The sequence below is a fragment of the Hirundo rustica genome, chromosome 2, assembly GCF_015227805.2.
Source record: "Hirundo rustica isolate bHirRus1 chromosome 2, bHirRus1.pri.v3, whole genome shotgun sequence".
In the NCBI taxonomy this organism is placed as follows: Eukaryota; Metazoa; Chordata; class Aves; order Passeriformes; family Hirundinidae; genus Hirundo; species Hirundo rustica.
This window is the reverse complement of record NC_053451.1, coordinates 79,415,243-79,432,255: the sequence shown is the minus strand read 5'-3', so window position 1 is coordinate 79,432,255 and position 17,013 is coordinate 79,415,243. Positions and strand designations below refer to the sequence as shown.

The following is a 17,013-nucleotide window of genomic DNA, read 5'->3' as shown; positions in this document are numbered from 1 at the left end:
TGTTAACCTAGTGTATGAGTTAACTATTTCAAAACTATGCCCCTTATCGTGTACAGTGAGCCTTAAGGGTACCGAAATACCCTGATAAAATGCCAGATCCTCCAGACAAGGCTACAGTGAAAACAAAGGGTGCCAAAAGGCAATTCTAAAGGTGCTACAACAACTTACTGAAGAAGTAACAGTGCAGAGTAAAAAGGAATCTTATCTGACTCTAGCTAACAGTAGAAGTACTGTCCGCAGTAAAGCATGACAGCGTAACAGAATTTAATCGATGTTTATTTTACATATTTCATATCACCTATAAATGTTTTTTCTTGACGTTGGGTGTATTTAATTCACTGTTTTATCACTATAAGTACGTATTTTGTCTTCTTGAAAATAAAAAAACTATTTCAACTTTATGCATTATTTAAAAACTCTAATTGTGTGTATGCACAGATATATTTGAAGAAAAAGCAAAGACTGGGGAGCATATCAGTCTAAAAATATAAAGGAGCAATAATCAAAACAACACTGTTCAAGAAAAGAAACATTTCCAAATGGAACAAACCTTTAAAACCATCAGGATAGACTTCAGGAAGGAATTTTGTGCTGATGTCTCCTTGAACAAAGCGTGGATGGACAATCACTTCTCGCAGTAAAGAAATATTGTGAGCCACACCTGAAAACAAAACAAAACCAAACAAAACAAGCAAACAAAAATTTAAAAATCAGGCAATATTAATCATAACTTACAGTAGGAAAGGACTTCTAAAAATATGAACTCCTATCTTTCTGGAATAAATATTTGTTTACAACTTAGATTCATAGTACTGATGTAATCAATGCAGATTTACCAGTTTTGTTTCACTCCTGCCTCAAAACCCTTTTAAACACTCTGTTTAATTATAAAGTAATTTAAATTTTCACCTCATCAAGCCTAATTCAAACATCTAGTTAAGGACAGCATGCACAACCAAGAGACTTTTGGTTCAGTAGATGTAGGCAAGACCAAAGCCATTTCCTTTGAAATGACAAATTAGACATGACATAAAATATTAGCTCAATTCCACTGAACCCTGAATGAAAGATATGCACCATGTTACACCCTGATCACAGTAATGAAATACAGTAAAAACTTTTACCACTTAACATGCTATTTTACAACATTTTTATCATTTGTAATGCATAAGAGACTCTTGTATAACTTACAAAACAAAGACATGGATTGCTTCCTCCACAGGTATTTATCCAACCTTGTCTAGTTAATTCTTTTATTGAATACCCTGATTGCCCTTTAGCACCACTCTGTGACTCTGTTAGGCATAGAGCCCACAAAAAATATTTACTTAATTTTAAAATTACTTATCACAGAAGCTTTAAAGACACCTTTATCCTTTAATTTATTTGACTGTTACACAACTTTATATTTTCTGCATTTCTTCGTCTCTTTCTCATTCCACTTCTCAGCCTGCCTCCTCCACCACCTAAGTGATTTTACTTTTAATTGAGTAACTTCTGTGTAACTAAGTTAGTGACTTAATGCTAATGCTGAACTGCAATTTGCCAGAAGTACTTGCAATTTAGCACTGAATATGATGGTCACTAAAAGTCCTTTCACTGAAATATTGAATACAAGGAAGTCCTTATAGGATGTGGGAGAGGAAAGGTGGTGTAAAAAAATCCTTGAGAAAAAAACTCTCTAGATCATTTAAATTATCTTCTCCTTACTGCAAACAACTTTCAAAAAGCAGGTACTCTCTCTTTTGAGATAGCATACAGGTGATTTCTGGAAAGTTTAAGATTACAGGTCAGAAAACCACCATCTTTATCTCCATTCTCCTCTTAATTTTAGAAAGACACCAAAAAAATTCTGATGAGCTCCATCTTAATATGACTACACACAATAATACTGGTTCATAAACATTATGTTTTCTTAAGAAAAGCTGGAATAGACATGCAGTTCGGGAGCATGACAGGTGTTGATTTATTCCAGGTATGGATAAATGAGCTCTTATAGAAAAGAGGTTATCCAACTTCAGCTGTGCACATTCTCACCTCTCTGGAAATACAAAGTAATCATATTCTTTCATCACTGTCAGAGGAACAGGCAACTCCAAACATTGCATTTGCCATATCACGTTAACTTTGGCTTCAGCTGCACACCGTTAAGTATAAAATGCTGAATACATCACAAAACAGTTTAGGGCAAAAATTTGTCTGTGTATTCATACCTCTTGCAAAGCACAAAATTTTGTACTTCACATATGTTTACTTACAAGTTATTATGATTGTGATATGATCACGGTTAGAGATAACACAATTATTTGAATTTTTTTTCTAATAGCTCTAGTTTAAAATAATATTGAAAAAGAATTCATTGCAAACTCCAGTATTTCAGCTGTAAATTAGGTTATTCGGATTTTTTTTCCCTTGTTGCGATCTCACCAAAGCAAAGACACTAGCATTACTGAGCGTGCAAATTGCTGAGACTATTGGAGATTCTTTTACACTTCTTTTTTTTGGCGTGTTTTTCCAGTTTAGAAGCATGAACAACATCCTTGTTATTTTATATGCAGACCAGTTCAAACACTTTCAAAGCTTTCTTCCCCTACTACTCTGCTGCTGGTGTGAATTTTCAAGCTCTCTGTGTGGCCATCACTGAAACCACTTTAAATGCACCAAGTCAGACTCAGCCTCATTGAATCATGAAGTCACAGCTTTAAAGACTCATTCATGAGACATTAAATAGCAAATGACATAAGCAGTTCAATGATGACATGGCAGAAATTTGTCCATTTGATTAAAAGAAGATCCTTGCTGCCTGTGACCTAAATAATCATTCACAGACCCTGATTTCATAAACACTGAATGAAAGTCACACTGCACCTCCACTAAACAAAAGAATTTAAAATCTTATGCTAAATTACCATAACTTGGAAACAAATAATGTCTGTCTTTGGCTGCTACAAATCCCTCCAGAATTTCCAGTCTGAATAGTAAGTTGAAATATCCCAGAGATTTCATCTATTACAGCATCAAGGCAAGGAAGAGTTCTTCTGTGCTGCCCAACTTTGAACCCAGGATTTTAACATTCTACAAGGTGTAATCAGATCATCTCACATTTTTCTTTTCTAAACTGCTATAAGATCCCTGGTGAGGTGATGGCTGATGACAGATGACAGAGCTTGGTGTCTCAACTGACTGCCCTGAAAGACCTAAAATCAAAAAAATACTATGAATATTCTTACTTATTTCTACATCATGTGAATATGAAAAATATGAGGCTTCTACAATGTTTTAAGCTCCAAAGTTCCTTTAATAAGTTCAATAAAACAGACAAGTCTAGGTGTTTGGGAAGCAATATAAAATGCATTTTAATATACAAATAAAAAAATGTAATAAACAAGTTTCCCATTAAAGTATCATGAAAGACTATCAGCCCCTGTGATCATTATGTGAGCAATGACTGCATGGTTGATCTGCTTCTCAAGACTGAGTTGATACTTCTAGTGATGTACCAAATTATACGGCTTTAAAAAAAAATTACCAGTGTAATCCTTCAGAAGTCTAGAAGTTTTAGATTTGCAATTTAGTGTGACCTCTGTCAAAGTTCATAAGGTCTACATCTGTGTGTGAGTAACTACTAGGCTACAGAAATATGGACCCCTAGAGTAGCTTGCTCCTGACTACCTGCTGCTTCCAAAACACTGGCCAGACATTAGCCTCACACTCTCACAGGATCAAACAGAGGCTAACAGGCAGTGCTTATTTCATGCAAAGTTAGACGCTAAACTGAAGTATATTGTATTTATGTTGCAGTGGTTTTCAGAGAATTTTTCTTTTTCTTGACCAGATCTGCAGACTGCCAGGAACAAAATCACATTTGTTAGCCTGACAAGCCATGACATTTTCAACAAACGAGCAAAATCCTAAACTATATCAATTTATTTCTCCTCCAGAAAACAAAATTTCACTTCAGCATCATGATTTTTACATTGTTAAGACTGATGCAGAACTGTAGTTACAGTTATATTCTTCTTTCCTTTATGTCAAAATATAATCAAATAAAACAATCACTGTTCTTTGTACCTCTATTTTCACATTTTACGTGGCTGTAGTTTTCATACAATATTACATCAGCAGAAGCTCAGTTTAAGATACGCTTCTTGGGTTTCAATTTTTACACACTATTTTTCGGAATATATTTGTAAAAGAAAGCAGGCCTGCATTTAAATTATGGAGAGCTAATGAAATTTTTTTAAACTACATATTCATATGCTTTACACAGAACACAGGTTCCATTAATTTTCCAGTTAAATTGTCATTATTGCCTAATGAACACAGGAACACACTAAATAATCACACCATTCACCAGAGCTTATTAGCAACCCCCTGTTTGAAGAAGCGCTCATTAAAAAAAAATTAAATTATAATCAAAAGAAATTATTCCCCATTCTACCTGTCTCTATCTTGCCTCCTTCCCTTCCTCATTCTCTGCCTTAAAAACTCTGCTAAGTATACCAGACTTTTCATTAACTTACATACTGTAGCCTAACTCCTAAGCCAACCTCACAAGAAAACCCAAAGACAACAATAAAATGCATTTCATAGAAAACAGTTTTATAACAGGTTTTATGAAGAGGCTATCACACCACATTTTTACTCACTAAAAATCAGAACTTGGAATGCCAAGGCACAAAATCATAGGCAATGTTTTCACTATAAATATTTACTGACACTAAACATATTCAGTGTTGATTAGCCTTTTTACAGTATTAAGCTTCTGTCATCTTGATGCCTGCAAACACAAATCTGCATTTATCCATGTAAACTTAATTGGAGTCCTACATGCCCCTCTGTAGATAAGCAGTTGAATAGACTTAACTTGCTGATAATTTCAAATGGTGCTAAGTAGAACACAAAAAACTTTATCTGCACACTTACTGACTGCAAAACCAACATGTGGAGTACAGGACTGGAGGCTTCTCTTTGTAACAAGCCAGCAAAGCTAAACTATCACCCAACAATTTAAATGCTGAATAAGAATAAATGTGATGAAGCTTAGGAGGTATCTCAGTTATTTCTTTAAGCAAAATATAAAAAATATTAACTAAGCTCTGCACTGAGCATTACGAAACACTGATTATGCTAGTGTTCACTTAAAACAAGTACATTATCGGATTTGCACAGACAATGAAATCACCACTTTCAACACATGAACTTCTCAAGTCCATGATTACTACCCAGCAAGCCTCCATGTTTGTAATTCCAGAAGCTTCATAATATTCCCTAACACCCTCAACATTCAACTGTCTAACTGTCTTTCAAAGCTTGTGTTTTGCTACGACTCATTTCAGAGCTGGCTATCTGCATACAAAATCCCATCCCAAAAGCAAGAAAAAAGAGGCTTTTAGCTTCCAATTTTAATACACAAACATCCACATAAAATTCTCACATGGGATCAGTACACTACTGACCCTCAGAGCTGAATATGTATTCCAATTAAAAACAACAATTCTTTCTGATACAAAAATCTGGAGCTCACTGAACTCACACACTAGGATAAAGGGGGAAAGAAAAGGAGGGAAAAGAAGATAATATATGGTAATATTGTACTGTAAAATCATAAGTTCAAACTCTAAATTTTGTAACTGCATGTGGTTCTGAACATCTTAGTAAGAGGACCATTACCTACAGCGTTAGCAAATGCACATGAATGCTTGAAACAGTAGAATAATTGGAAGCAGAAGCTAAGCAGGCTTGGTCAAGAAAAGTGAAAGAAAATAAATGGCCATTCTTCTACCATCATCATCTCCTCAGATACCTTTTTACCCTAAAGATGGGGAATACAACACTAGGATAACTTCATATCTGCAGAAATAATGGCACTTGTTTTTCAAAGCCTTCTCAACTCGACACATTACATTTCTTGTTTTTCCCTACCCCTGTTCTTTCTTTTCAATAAAAAGGAGAGAAAAAAAAGTCAATCAAACCAAAAACTTATCTGGCAAAAAATGGTACTTTAATTTCCCCTTCTGCACCAATAACACTGCCTTCCTCTTTTACCTGATCTATCTGTATTTCAATTGCTCTTCCCTGTTTCTTCTCCACAGGACACTGGTCATGTGTAACCCTTCCTAAACTACATCCCACAACATTTTTCTGAGAAATTGGCATTCCTACTCCCTCCCTAGTGACTGGCTTAAGAACAGGAAAGAACAGGAGCAGCATTGGGGCTCCAAGCTGATGCTACTAAGCATTCTGAAATGGTCCCTTCTGGTGATTTTGAACTAAGTTTGTTTCCTTCCATTCTCAGCTTTGCTTTCCACATCAGTACACTTGGGGAATCTGCAAGGGGTGAGAACATAAATACTCTTGCAGAATTATCCGTCTGTTACCTCTGCTATGCAAAAGTTTTATGACTTGTTGAAGCATTTTTTAAAAGCACAACCAAAAAAAACCCCAAAAGCTAAATTAAATTAAGGACAGACACTATACACCGCTTTTGCAGGGAAACAGGCTTCTTACACACAAAGTTTGTTTTGTTCACAATATCAGTGAGAGCATTTGCAGGGGATCAGAACACAGAAGAGTCTAAAACTTACATGTAGACTGCCATTGAGAAGTTTCTTTTAAGTTAAAGCTAAACAACTCAATAATTTATGATGTTTAGATTTAAAATAAAGTTTACTGTGAAAAGGTTTGTACCTGAAATTAATTTATTTCAAATATATAATAAAATACTAAAATTGAAGTTGGACGTTTTTCCTTGTGCTCTAGGATGACCCTGTTTGAGGCAGAGAGGTTGGACCACATGATCCACTGTGATACCTTCCAATCTTACTCATTCTGTGATTCTTGGAAAGCCAAGGCCTTCTCACAACACTAAGTACAGCTTCTCCTTTTCCCCTCCAATTAGTGTGTTTACAGTTGTAAAAGCTCAAGACAACAATTTCTGTTGCCACTATTCTGGCAGGTCTCCATTCAGAGAGTTAACGTCTACATTTCTCTTCCCCTCAAACATTCATTACACTTTTCTGTTTGCTGTATGCTCTATCACCTCACACTGGAAGATTCCCCCAGCCCCAGCTGGTGGCTCCCTTATTTCCTCCTCATTTCTACTCCTTCTTGCTCTACCTGCTGCTTACCTTTTTACTCAGGGGCTCCTTTTTCCACTCTTCCTCCTCCTAAAAGGTTTAATACATTCCTCTGTCCACAGAGCAAGCAAGATCTCAGCAGAGAAGGGTTGACTTTATACAAAGATGTAAACTTCATGTTATTGCTTTACTTTTGAATACTCAGGGAAGATAAAAAGCAGAGGTCAAAGGAAAGATTACAGGAATCTGCACTCAAGGATATGAGCTATCTGTCCAATCAGACCTCTAGTGAATTGATAATGTATTCTACTTGCTGCATAAATATAACCATTTCTTTTATTTAAATATGTAAAAATAACTTTCATACACAAACTTTCCAGAACTCCATACTGGAATTTATATATGTCTTCAAATGCACAGATTATTCAGCACCAGAAATGACAAAAAAAATATTAAAACTTAAGAAAAACTGAGAGGGAAAGCACACCACACGATGTTTACACACACAGGAGATACACTGAAAGGCATTCTTTCAATACCCTATTTCTGTTGTTCAAATTAAATCCCCCTAGAATAAACAAAACAAAAAATTTCTGAAAAAAGTACCATAAGAGACAGAGATGAACTACTAACAACCGTGCATGCTCAAAGGAAATAAATCATTCCTCAACCCAGCGAGCAACGGTGCCTCTCTGTTGGACTGGAATCTTGAGTTTTTCAATATTCACAAATTCTCCAGTAACCACTGCACAAAACAAGAAGTGTCTCCTCTTGAGACAAATCTGGGTTGGACCCTTAACTTTAATCACCCCTGAACTATACTGCAAGACTCAGATTAAAATGTTACCTAATTAGACCCTTCGTCACTCTGGAGTCTCAGCTGAGATTTTGAATTCAGATCAGTTCTCAGTGGAGGAGTCAGTTCCTGTCAGAATAATTTAGACTGCAAAGAACCTCAAGAGATCATTTAATCTAATCCACAACTTAAAGAAACGCTATCCTAGACTTTCATCTGCTCCCAAAACAATGAAGATGTTACACAGGAAAAAAATTCATGGGAAATTACATACCCATGATCGCATTGACTCTATCTTGACTCAATCTGGAGTTAGTCTACTCTTAACATCTACCAATGAAAAGACTGTAGCACTTCCTTTTTCACTGTGTACAGTTGTCATCAGCCCAAACTGTAATAAAATATTAATGCAGCAGGCATTTCCATAGCACAGCATTATTGCAAATACTCCGATTTGCCTTATTCAACGTTTTTAATGAAGACACTGCTATTACAGGCACAATATGACGCAGCCTTGGTTGCTTAAGGTATTACTTACTCAAATTTTCTTAGGTCTGCTCTCTTTGCAAGTATTAGACTATTATTAAAATTTAATTATTTTAATTTCCTTCATGATCTTGTCAGGCAGATTTACCTGGGAAGGACAGCTAAAGCATTAATTCCAGGCCAGGCAGCATCCAGTCAAAGAAAACAAGTCAATAAAGCATTGTCTTGGGACTTGTTCCTTGTAAATGGAACAGAGCTGAAAAGGAATGGGGTATCTTGTGAATATCCCAAAGGAATGGGGTATCTTGTGAATATCCCAAAGCCACAACAGTAGAAACTGAATGTTTTCTCACACAGCCAATAGACAAGGAGCAGCAGAGTAAGTCCTTGCCCTTCACACAGCCAACATGCCTCAAACCCAGCCTAGATGAGTCACCTCCTGAAGGGTCACTGCGATACTTCTCTGCCGGGACTGCCATGAATGACATTGTATAGTGGCATTTGCTCCAAGAAGACATTTGTCTTCTAGGAACTGGATAAAACCCACTGATTTCATGCAGGTCAGCAAGCAACCATCAAAATAGTTGCGACTAAAATTCCTTACCAACTTTTGTCTGCTTTGAACTGGTGACACGGAAGTGATGGGGAAGACTCCATCCTCCATTAGCAGTCCCTAAGCTACATATTAGATGGTCCTTGACCTGTTACCCAGTCACCCTACATCCTATTCCCACCCTATGTGAGTGAACAAGCATCTTTGTTTACAGAAATTGCAAACGCTGGGATTTTAAATCTAAAATTCTCACAGTGCACATCATCACTACAACTGCCATCGACTTCAGATGGTATTGCCTATCTAAAATGCTCTGTAACTCAGAAGAGATACTTCAGTAATTACAGGGAAAAACACAGTGTCTCTAAAACACCATGCAAATATAAATGCTGCTTCTCAGGAAATCAGAGGGACAAGGGGTTGAGAAACAGGGACCTGGAGCATACTATTCAAGAAGACTGGTAATCTCTAAATAGTTGCATATAAGCTCATTATTCAAACATAAAATCAAGTAACTTCAAAACTAGGTAAAAAATTATTCTGTATCTTTTACTACTAAGAAAAACTCAAGTTGGAAAAGACTTCATGTGAGGCACTTTAATATTTTGTTACACAGAAACCCAACATTGTAAAACAAAAATATACACCATCATTTTAGGGGGGAAAAAGAAAAAACAAAAAACCCCAACCAAACAAACAAAAAATCAAACCACCAACCAAAAAAGGGAGCTCTGCACATGTCAATGCAGTTTAGAACATTATAGATTGGACAGTTTCTACTAACTACCCTACCAAGAATCATTCACACTAGGCAAGTGTGCATTTTATTTTAAATAAACACTGAGAAGAAACTACCAGCTGTGCAAAACTACACAAAAATCCTGGTGGTTTTCAAATGGAAACCACTGGCAACTGCAACTAAAAATGTGTTCTGATAATTCATCTACTTTTGAAACCTGTAGTGCATTAAATTTTGTGGTTTGCAGTACTTTAGGAAAAAAATCCCCCTGTACTTCACTTATTGCTTCTTTAAATGTTTTTAATAGATTAAAAGCTTTCTCAGATAGAAATACTAGAGAGACATTGGATATGATGGATACATGCATACTAATAAAAAGACTGTAAAAAACCTCAAGGATACAAATTAATACTTTTCAGGTTTAAGGTCTTGTATCCTTCACAAGTACTTATGATCTGAGAAACTATTATTAGATACATCTGTGTAAAACACCTAAGCACAATCACTCTCCATCCCATATTATAGCACACAATAAAAGACAATGCTCCGCACACATTTGCAATATTCTCATCAATAAAAAACTTTTAGCATCAACTTGCTCTCAATACAACAGAGTGTGAATCCTGTCTCCATTAAAAACAACACCAACAAAAAACCCACCTCACATCAGTCTAACAACAGCAGTATAAATTTCTCTCATATAAATTTACTCAGCTGTTATCCAGCAGGGGTTTACATCAGCATATTGTACTGCTACAGTCTAATGGCTCAAGTTGCACCAATATAAATCTATGTTGGAGTTAGCAGTTCATTTACGATGGCTAATCCTACCATGTATCTAACTACACTGTGGCAGAGGGATGTTCATTGTCCCCTAGATGGATAAATCTTTCAAGTTTGACAGTGCAACTGTACCATTCAGCAGCCCAGCATTAAAGCCAAACCAAGTCTTACAGAAACTTCACAGAAATTTTTACCTCTTTTATCCTGAGTTGTCCTTTCTACTTTCCATAAGACACAGAGGAAAACCTAAAGATTTCTCCCATACAAAACATGACTTCCCTCACCAAAACTTAAAAACAGTGAAAGCCGTCAAGGCTGATTTACCCCTGCTGCCTGGAAAGCCTGGAAGAATGGCTGCATCTCCTAAGCAATCACTGAGCAAGAGCTGAAACACATGCTGATCAACAGCTTACATCTGTATCTGCTCAAAACCTAAACAATGACCTTGAAAATAAGAGAAATATATATACCAAATCAACTACTGCATTGTGACAATATTTAATTGTAATCAATGTATTAAACTTCTAAAAATGGCAATTACTTTACATTTCTTACAGTGCAATGGCCTTTTTTCCCCCTCTACAACATAATGAATCAATTACGTGCTACCATTCCGTGAGAACTATGAGTTTTAAGAATGTTATTTAAATATTTATCTTACAATATTCAAGAGAAAAATGGAGGAAAAAAAGTCTCTTTAGAGTTGATGTATCTTCTCGGCTTAATTAACACAAGCTTTTCCAGTTTTAATTTGCACTTAAGAAGTGGGAACTTTACTCAATTTGCTAATTACTACATTTTCAAGCTGTTTTCTTGAAATAGATAACAGCCTATCACACTAGGAATCCAAATTTCTCTAGTTACCTCGAATTACATAGTTGTCCAAAGCCTCTTCCATTCTTTTCAGTGCTTCAGCTCTATTAGAGCCATAAGTAATCAGCTAAAGGGAAAAAAAAAAATAAAAGGCATTTACATTACCTAGAAATTAGATATTGGTCGCTAGAATTTGAACAGCATTTAAAAATGAAATAGGCCTGCAGAACTTCTGCAGTCATAAAACCATTGCTTGACCATTACTGTATTTGTGCTACAAAGGCTCCCTGACACATCAAGAAAAAGCTAGGATCTCTTAACCCATTCAGTGAAAGAAGGCCAATCACTTTTCCTTCATAAAACTTAAAGCATCTAAACAAGATCTCAAAATCAGATGAGAGGTTCAATATCCATGCTGACTCGCCAGATTCCTAATGCCCAACAAACTCCTAAGATATCACTTTTGAGGACCGAACTCTATCAAGTCATATTTTAATTTTACCAATATATTCCTGATGAATAAGAGACACTAAGAGACATTATCAAGCATTTCTTTCAATGCTTCTTCCTGGAAGCAGAATTATTGACATTTACATCCAGGCTAGACTATATTAAAAAAAGATAGATTGGAGTATCTAAGTCAGACAATAAAGGCTGGTGTTTAAATCAGAATCATCTTAATTAGAAACTGCAAGAGAAATAATTACAGTAACAAAAGGTAAAAAGAATTTTATTTAGAAGTGATACTAGATTTCCTTTACTCCACTTCCTCTTTCACTTCTTTTATATTCCCTTGAGGCATGTTATGCCTGGCATTATTAAAATACTGATTTACCAATCCTTTAAAATGCTCTCTCTCATTTAAAAGACCTATGTATAAAATTAGTACTTCATACCTTTAAAACATTGAGAAATAATAATCAACTCACTTTTGAGATCATGGGATCATAATAAATGCTAATGTCACTTCCTTGCTGTATACCACTGTCAACACGTACCTTCAAAAATAAGAAGTAAAAATAATTATATATTACTGGAAAAAGAAATTTCAACATGGGAATCAAATCTACCCATCAGCCTTAAACCATAACCCCCACAAAGCCTATCATATACATTTTCCCCTCTGGAAGGACTAGAATAATTGTTTGTTTTCAGAGAATCTGGGAGAAGGGAAGGGAAGCCTTTTTCTTCATCAGCAAAAACACTTACAAATTAGTCTCTCCTTTATGAGAAAGTTGACTGTAATCTTGAGTTCATGGTCAAAATTCTCTTTTGCTTTCTAGAATGCACAGTAAACAGTAAATCTGATCTAAGAATTTCAGCTGCGTTACACTCGCTTTAACTCTAAACACATTCGATTCTGATTTAATCCCTGTAAAAAAATACTGTTGTAATTATTTTTCTGACTGACACCTGGCATGAGGGATGACCCTTATAATCACACCCTTTCTGCATCTATATGTAATCACATCCCTCATGTTCTGCTACAGCCCTTCCAAGGGCTTCAGTAGGAACAGAAGTAGGGAGCATTCAGCAGGAACTCTGGCACTCTGCTTATCAGCTCCATAGGAAGACTGAGCCTATGGTTTTCATGTCTGTAACACTTTCCTTCTCTGTCTCACCCTCTCAACTGTTAAACATTTTTTTTCTGTTGCTGCTCTTCCCCCGAGGCTTTAATGTTTACACAGCTTTTTCCATGGCTTTGCTTTGTAAGGCCACAGCCCCAATTAAAGATCTGATTCTGCAATATTCATGGAAAAAAATAACACGAGTTCAAAAATTTCTTTTGAAGAGGCTGATTGCTGTTAACCAGCCAACAAGTTAGTTTGTATATTGCTGATTCTTGTTTTCATCTCTCAGTTTGATTTCATCACTGTAACAATGAGGTTAGCCATATAAAACTTTTCAAATGAGCAATTTCTGGGGAATAAATATTTATTAAATTGCTGGTTTTGAGCACTGGAATCCGAAATATTTTTTTTTAACTAATCAAAATAACTCGAGTGATAAACGCATTCTGGGGATCATAAGGATGGAGGGCTCTAATCAAAGCTGTTGAAACAGCAGGGCTCTGATATACTGCATTGTAAAGGGGGTGGGAAAGAGGGTCCTGGAATATCACTTAAATCTTCACCTGTGGGAAGGAACTTTTGTAATAAACAGCAGCTCATCTGTCTGCAGCAAGGCAGAAAAAGGTCAACACAACGGCTGTTAGGCCTTTAATATTTTAATTTAGGCAATTATCAAGGGACCACATGTAGAACCTCTTGTCTAGAGAATCCACATGAGGGCACAATGATGACTTTATTATCCAAATGACATAAAAAGATACCCTAGCAGGTGTATTCACTTTCTTCAGTAAGAAACATTGTCTGACTGTTTTTTAGGACATTATATTTATTTTAAGAAGAAATTCACTTATTCACATATTTGTACTCATATATTTATATTTACATATTTTTTCTATACTCATTCACATTTAAGGGCAGTATTGCTTCTGTACCACTTTAATAGCATCTTATCTGAATGTGCTTTATCTGTGCTTAACTGGGCTCCCCACTACTCACATCAGGTACATTTAACATTAGCTACTGATGAGAAGGTAGTTCAGACATGCCATGATTACAGAAAAAACATGCAGTGTATTTCTCAGCTTCCTTTCTTCCAGCTGCTAAACCATCCTTTCTCACAGAATGGCTGCCTATGTATAAAGTCAATGCACATGTTCTCACATTTAAATCAGAGAGATTTAATTTACCTACTCAGTTCCAGATTAATCCCCCACCCATGATTTTTTTTTTGTAATACTCAATAAAAAAAAATATAAGACAAGGTATGACATACATACTCCACACATACTTCAATTGTACTGTGACTTTAGTCTCTGAAGCAGCACCTATAAAATGATTGCACACAAGCATTCAGGGGTGCTTTACATATGCACAGGTAAGTACTGACACATGTATGTCATCTTTCAACAAAGAAAAAACATACAAAAGGTGCATAATTCAGACCCACAATAAGTAGGTTAGTCAGACCCTAAAGTTAACTAAGACTCCTGAGGCTACCAACTATATACTCTGCCGGGCTCTGTGTTTCTGTTCATACACAACACTTGTATATGACCACTACAAAATTCACATCTTTCCCTAACTACAACATCTTGAAAAGCTACAGTGAATATAAACTACTTAAACTACTGCATAACTTCCTTTAAAAAAAAAAATCTGGAGTCCTCTATGGAAGTTAATTTTCATAAAATAAACTCAAGATGACTGAAAAAAATGACAGCAAAAAAGAAATACATTTATACTATCTTCAATTCTCCCTGTGGTGCTTTACATTTGCAAAGCCTGGTAACAGTAGGTGATTTTATAAACTATATGGTGTGACAGAAGTTAATGAATATTGGATGAACAAGAAACCCTAATTCAATAGATACCCACAATAATGTGCTGAACTTGATAAATAATAGCAATATTTATTAGACCTCCACCATTTACTTCTGTTTAATACATTTCCCTTCTTTTACTCGGTATTTAAGATATTTAGGAAAAGCCAGGGTTAAAGGTCCTGCTGTAGCCTACAGCTCATTCATATTACAGCCCTAACATTTTATTGCTGTTGTATTATCCTCCTGTGTCATTACATTAGTACAACAGCAAAATGAATGAAAAAAAAAAAAAATTGGGGGTGGGGAGGGAAAGCACAATCTGTGTCTCAGTCCTACAATGAACTCTTAATGCATCAAATTCCGCTGAGGAACCCAAACAGATTCTAGTGTTTCTCAATTCTTTGCTACATCTGAGTCTATGACTTTTCCTGGTAAGAGTCATTAAAATACCACACTGCTGCTCATACTGACAGAGAGCAGTGGTGGAGCTCTCCAGATAGAGCAGAACATGTTGTGAAGGAGCACCAAACATCAAAGCTCACTAACACACATAAGGGGCTGGTTGGTAGTCACCTGTCTTAAGCTTCCATATCAAAGATGAAAAAAAATTGGTACTCAGGAGCACCATGTTCTAAGGAAATTACAAACTACGTGACACAAAAATATCCATCATATTCTACCCCTTGGCTAAGCAAAATCTCTCACACAGCCATGCTCACCAGTTCCACCAGCATGAGCGGCTGACATACAGGCACGGTAAGCAATCAGAGCTAACATGAGACACAGAAGAAATGAATTGAAAACACATTTGGTAATACACATAAGCTGAACTTGCTGTGACACACTACAAGTCTCTGCTAATTTTTCTCAGCCAAATTGTTGACAATTCTAAAACCTAAAATGCAGAAAACAAACACCAGAGCACAATGGGCCTGTAACGCTGTACCTTTTTAGCCATATTAATTTTGTTCTTAGCAGCACGACATTCTCAGGAGAGAAATTACTTTCATGGTAACAGAAATATATGTATTAAGACACCAAATCATGAGTGTCTACAGAAAAATAGGTTTTCTATTTTTTAATATAACAGTGGAAGTAAACAGGAAGAGAAAGCCTAGAGACTCCATATGAGCTCCTCAAACCATTGCTCTGAAGCCTCCGGTGTAATTAAAATCTCTTTCTTTGGTACCACGATGGACTACGTGAAGCAATCAGGCATCTCCCACCCTTCATTTTCAATTCACCTCTCCCCCTAAGCACAACTCCCAGCCCACCCCGTCTACCTGACAAGTGACAGCCCAATCTGATTAAATGCTTGCAAGGGAGGGGACTCATGGGCCTCCATGACAGGCCAAAAGTGATCACCATGGAGATACATAATTACAGCTGTCAACGCGTCTACTGTCCTGCTGGCATCAATTTGATTGCTCCCAGCAATAATGATAGACAAAGCTTAGTGTGCACTCTCCTACACCCAATCACTTTATCTATTCCGTGGTCCATTTAGCTGACATGCAACATTCACACAAGCAAATAACAGCAGTAAGCAGAACATTTAAGGCATTTTAATTGTTTTTTCTTTGTATGGATGGCTCACAAGCGCAAATGTTATTGCATAAAACTCCTGCTGCAGCATTAATTGAAGAAAGATTTGGTGGGACAAAGACTGTAGGGGGTATAGTTTGTCCATTATCACTTGTACTTTCAACAGGTCTCACGTTTGGAAAATTGCAAATTGCAAAAACTTGCAAGGGCAAAATGTTTGACATCGTGTTAGCTATTACAACATGGTGAAAACTTCTAACAACCACTGGAGTATTCATTATAAATTCTTATTAAATACACTCTTTGTTTCATTAAAAAGAAGTTTAGATACATCCAGCGATACCTTTTTCCCTCATCTCCTCTTTAAGAGCACATAATGCCTTTTAGATCTTCACAGTTTTTTTCTGCTTTCAGGCTTTGAACACAGCATGAAGCCTTAAAGACCAGAAAGGGTCAGGTCCCTTTGGAAAGTACACGGGCAAAAACAATTTAAAAAGCGAAATAAATCATATATCCAATAACAACTTCACATCTAAGATGCCTTCTGTAATCTCTCCGTATTTTCCGTGCAAGAAATCAGACTGAATAATTGCATTCACAGATGGTACAGTCTCATCATTGCACTGACACAGTGTCATTTATGTATATCTGCACTTATAATTTAAGACTACCTTGATTTTATATAAAGGCAGTGCACTTGCTCTTTACCCCCAATAGAAAAAACTGTTTGTTAAACACCTATTCTATATAGTTAGGCTGTATCCTGAAACACATAATAACCACTGTAAGGAATTCTTCTTTAAAAGTCTACAAAGCTAAACAAAA

At 36.2% G+C, this 17,013-nt stretch overlaps 1 protein-coding gene across 1 annotated transcript in view; it reads right to left on the bottom strand.

The window, feature by feature from the left end:
- The window catches only part of PCCA (propionyl-CoA carboxylase subunit alpha), a 264,586-nt gene that overhangs the window by 138,137 nt on the left and 109,436 nt on the right, over nt 1-17,013 (bottom strand). The window contains 3 exon segments of the mRNA XM_040054654.2: nt 551-661; nt 11,301-11,376; nt 12,179-12,247. Of these exon segments, the coding sequence (XP_039910588.2) occupies nt 551-661; nt 11,301-11,376; nt 12,179-12,247 (256 nt within the window).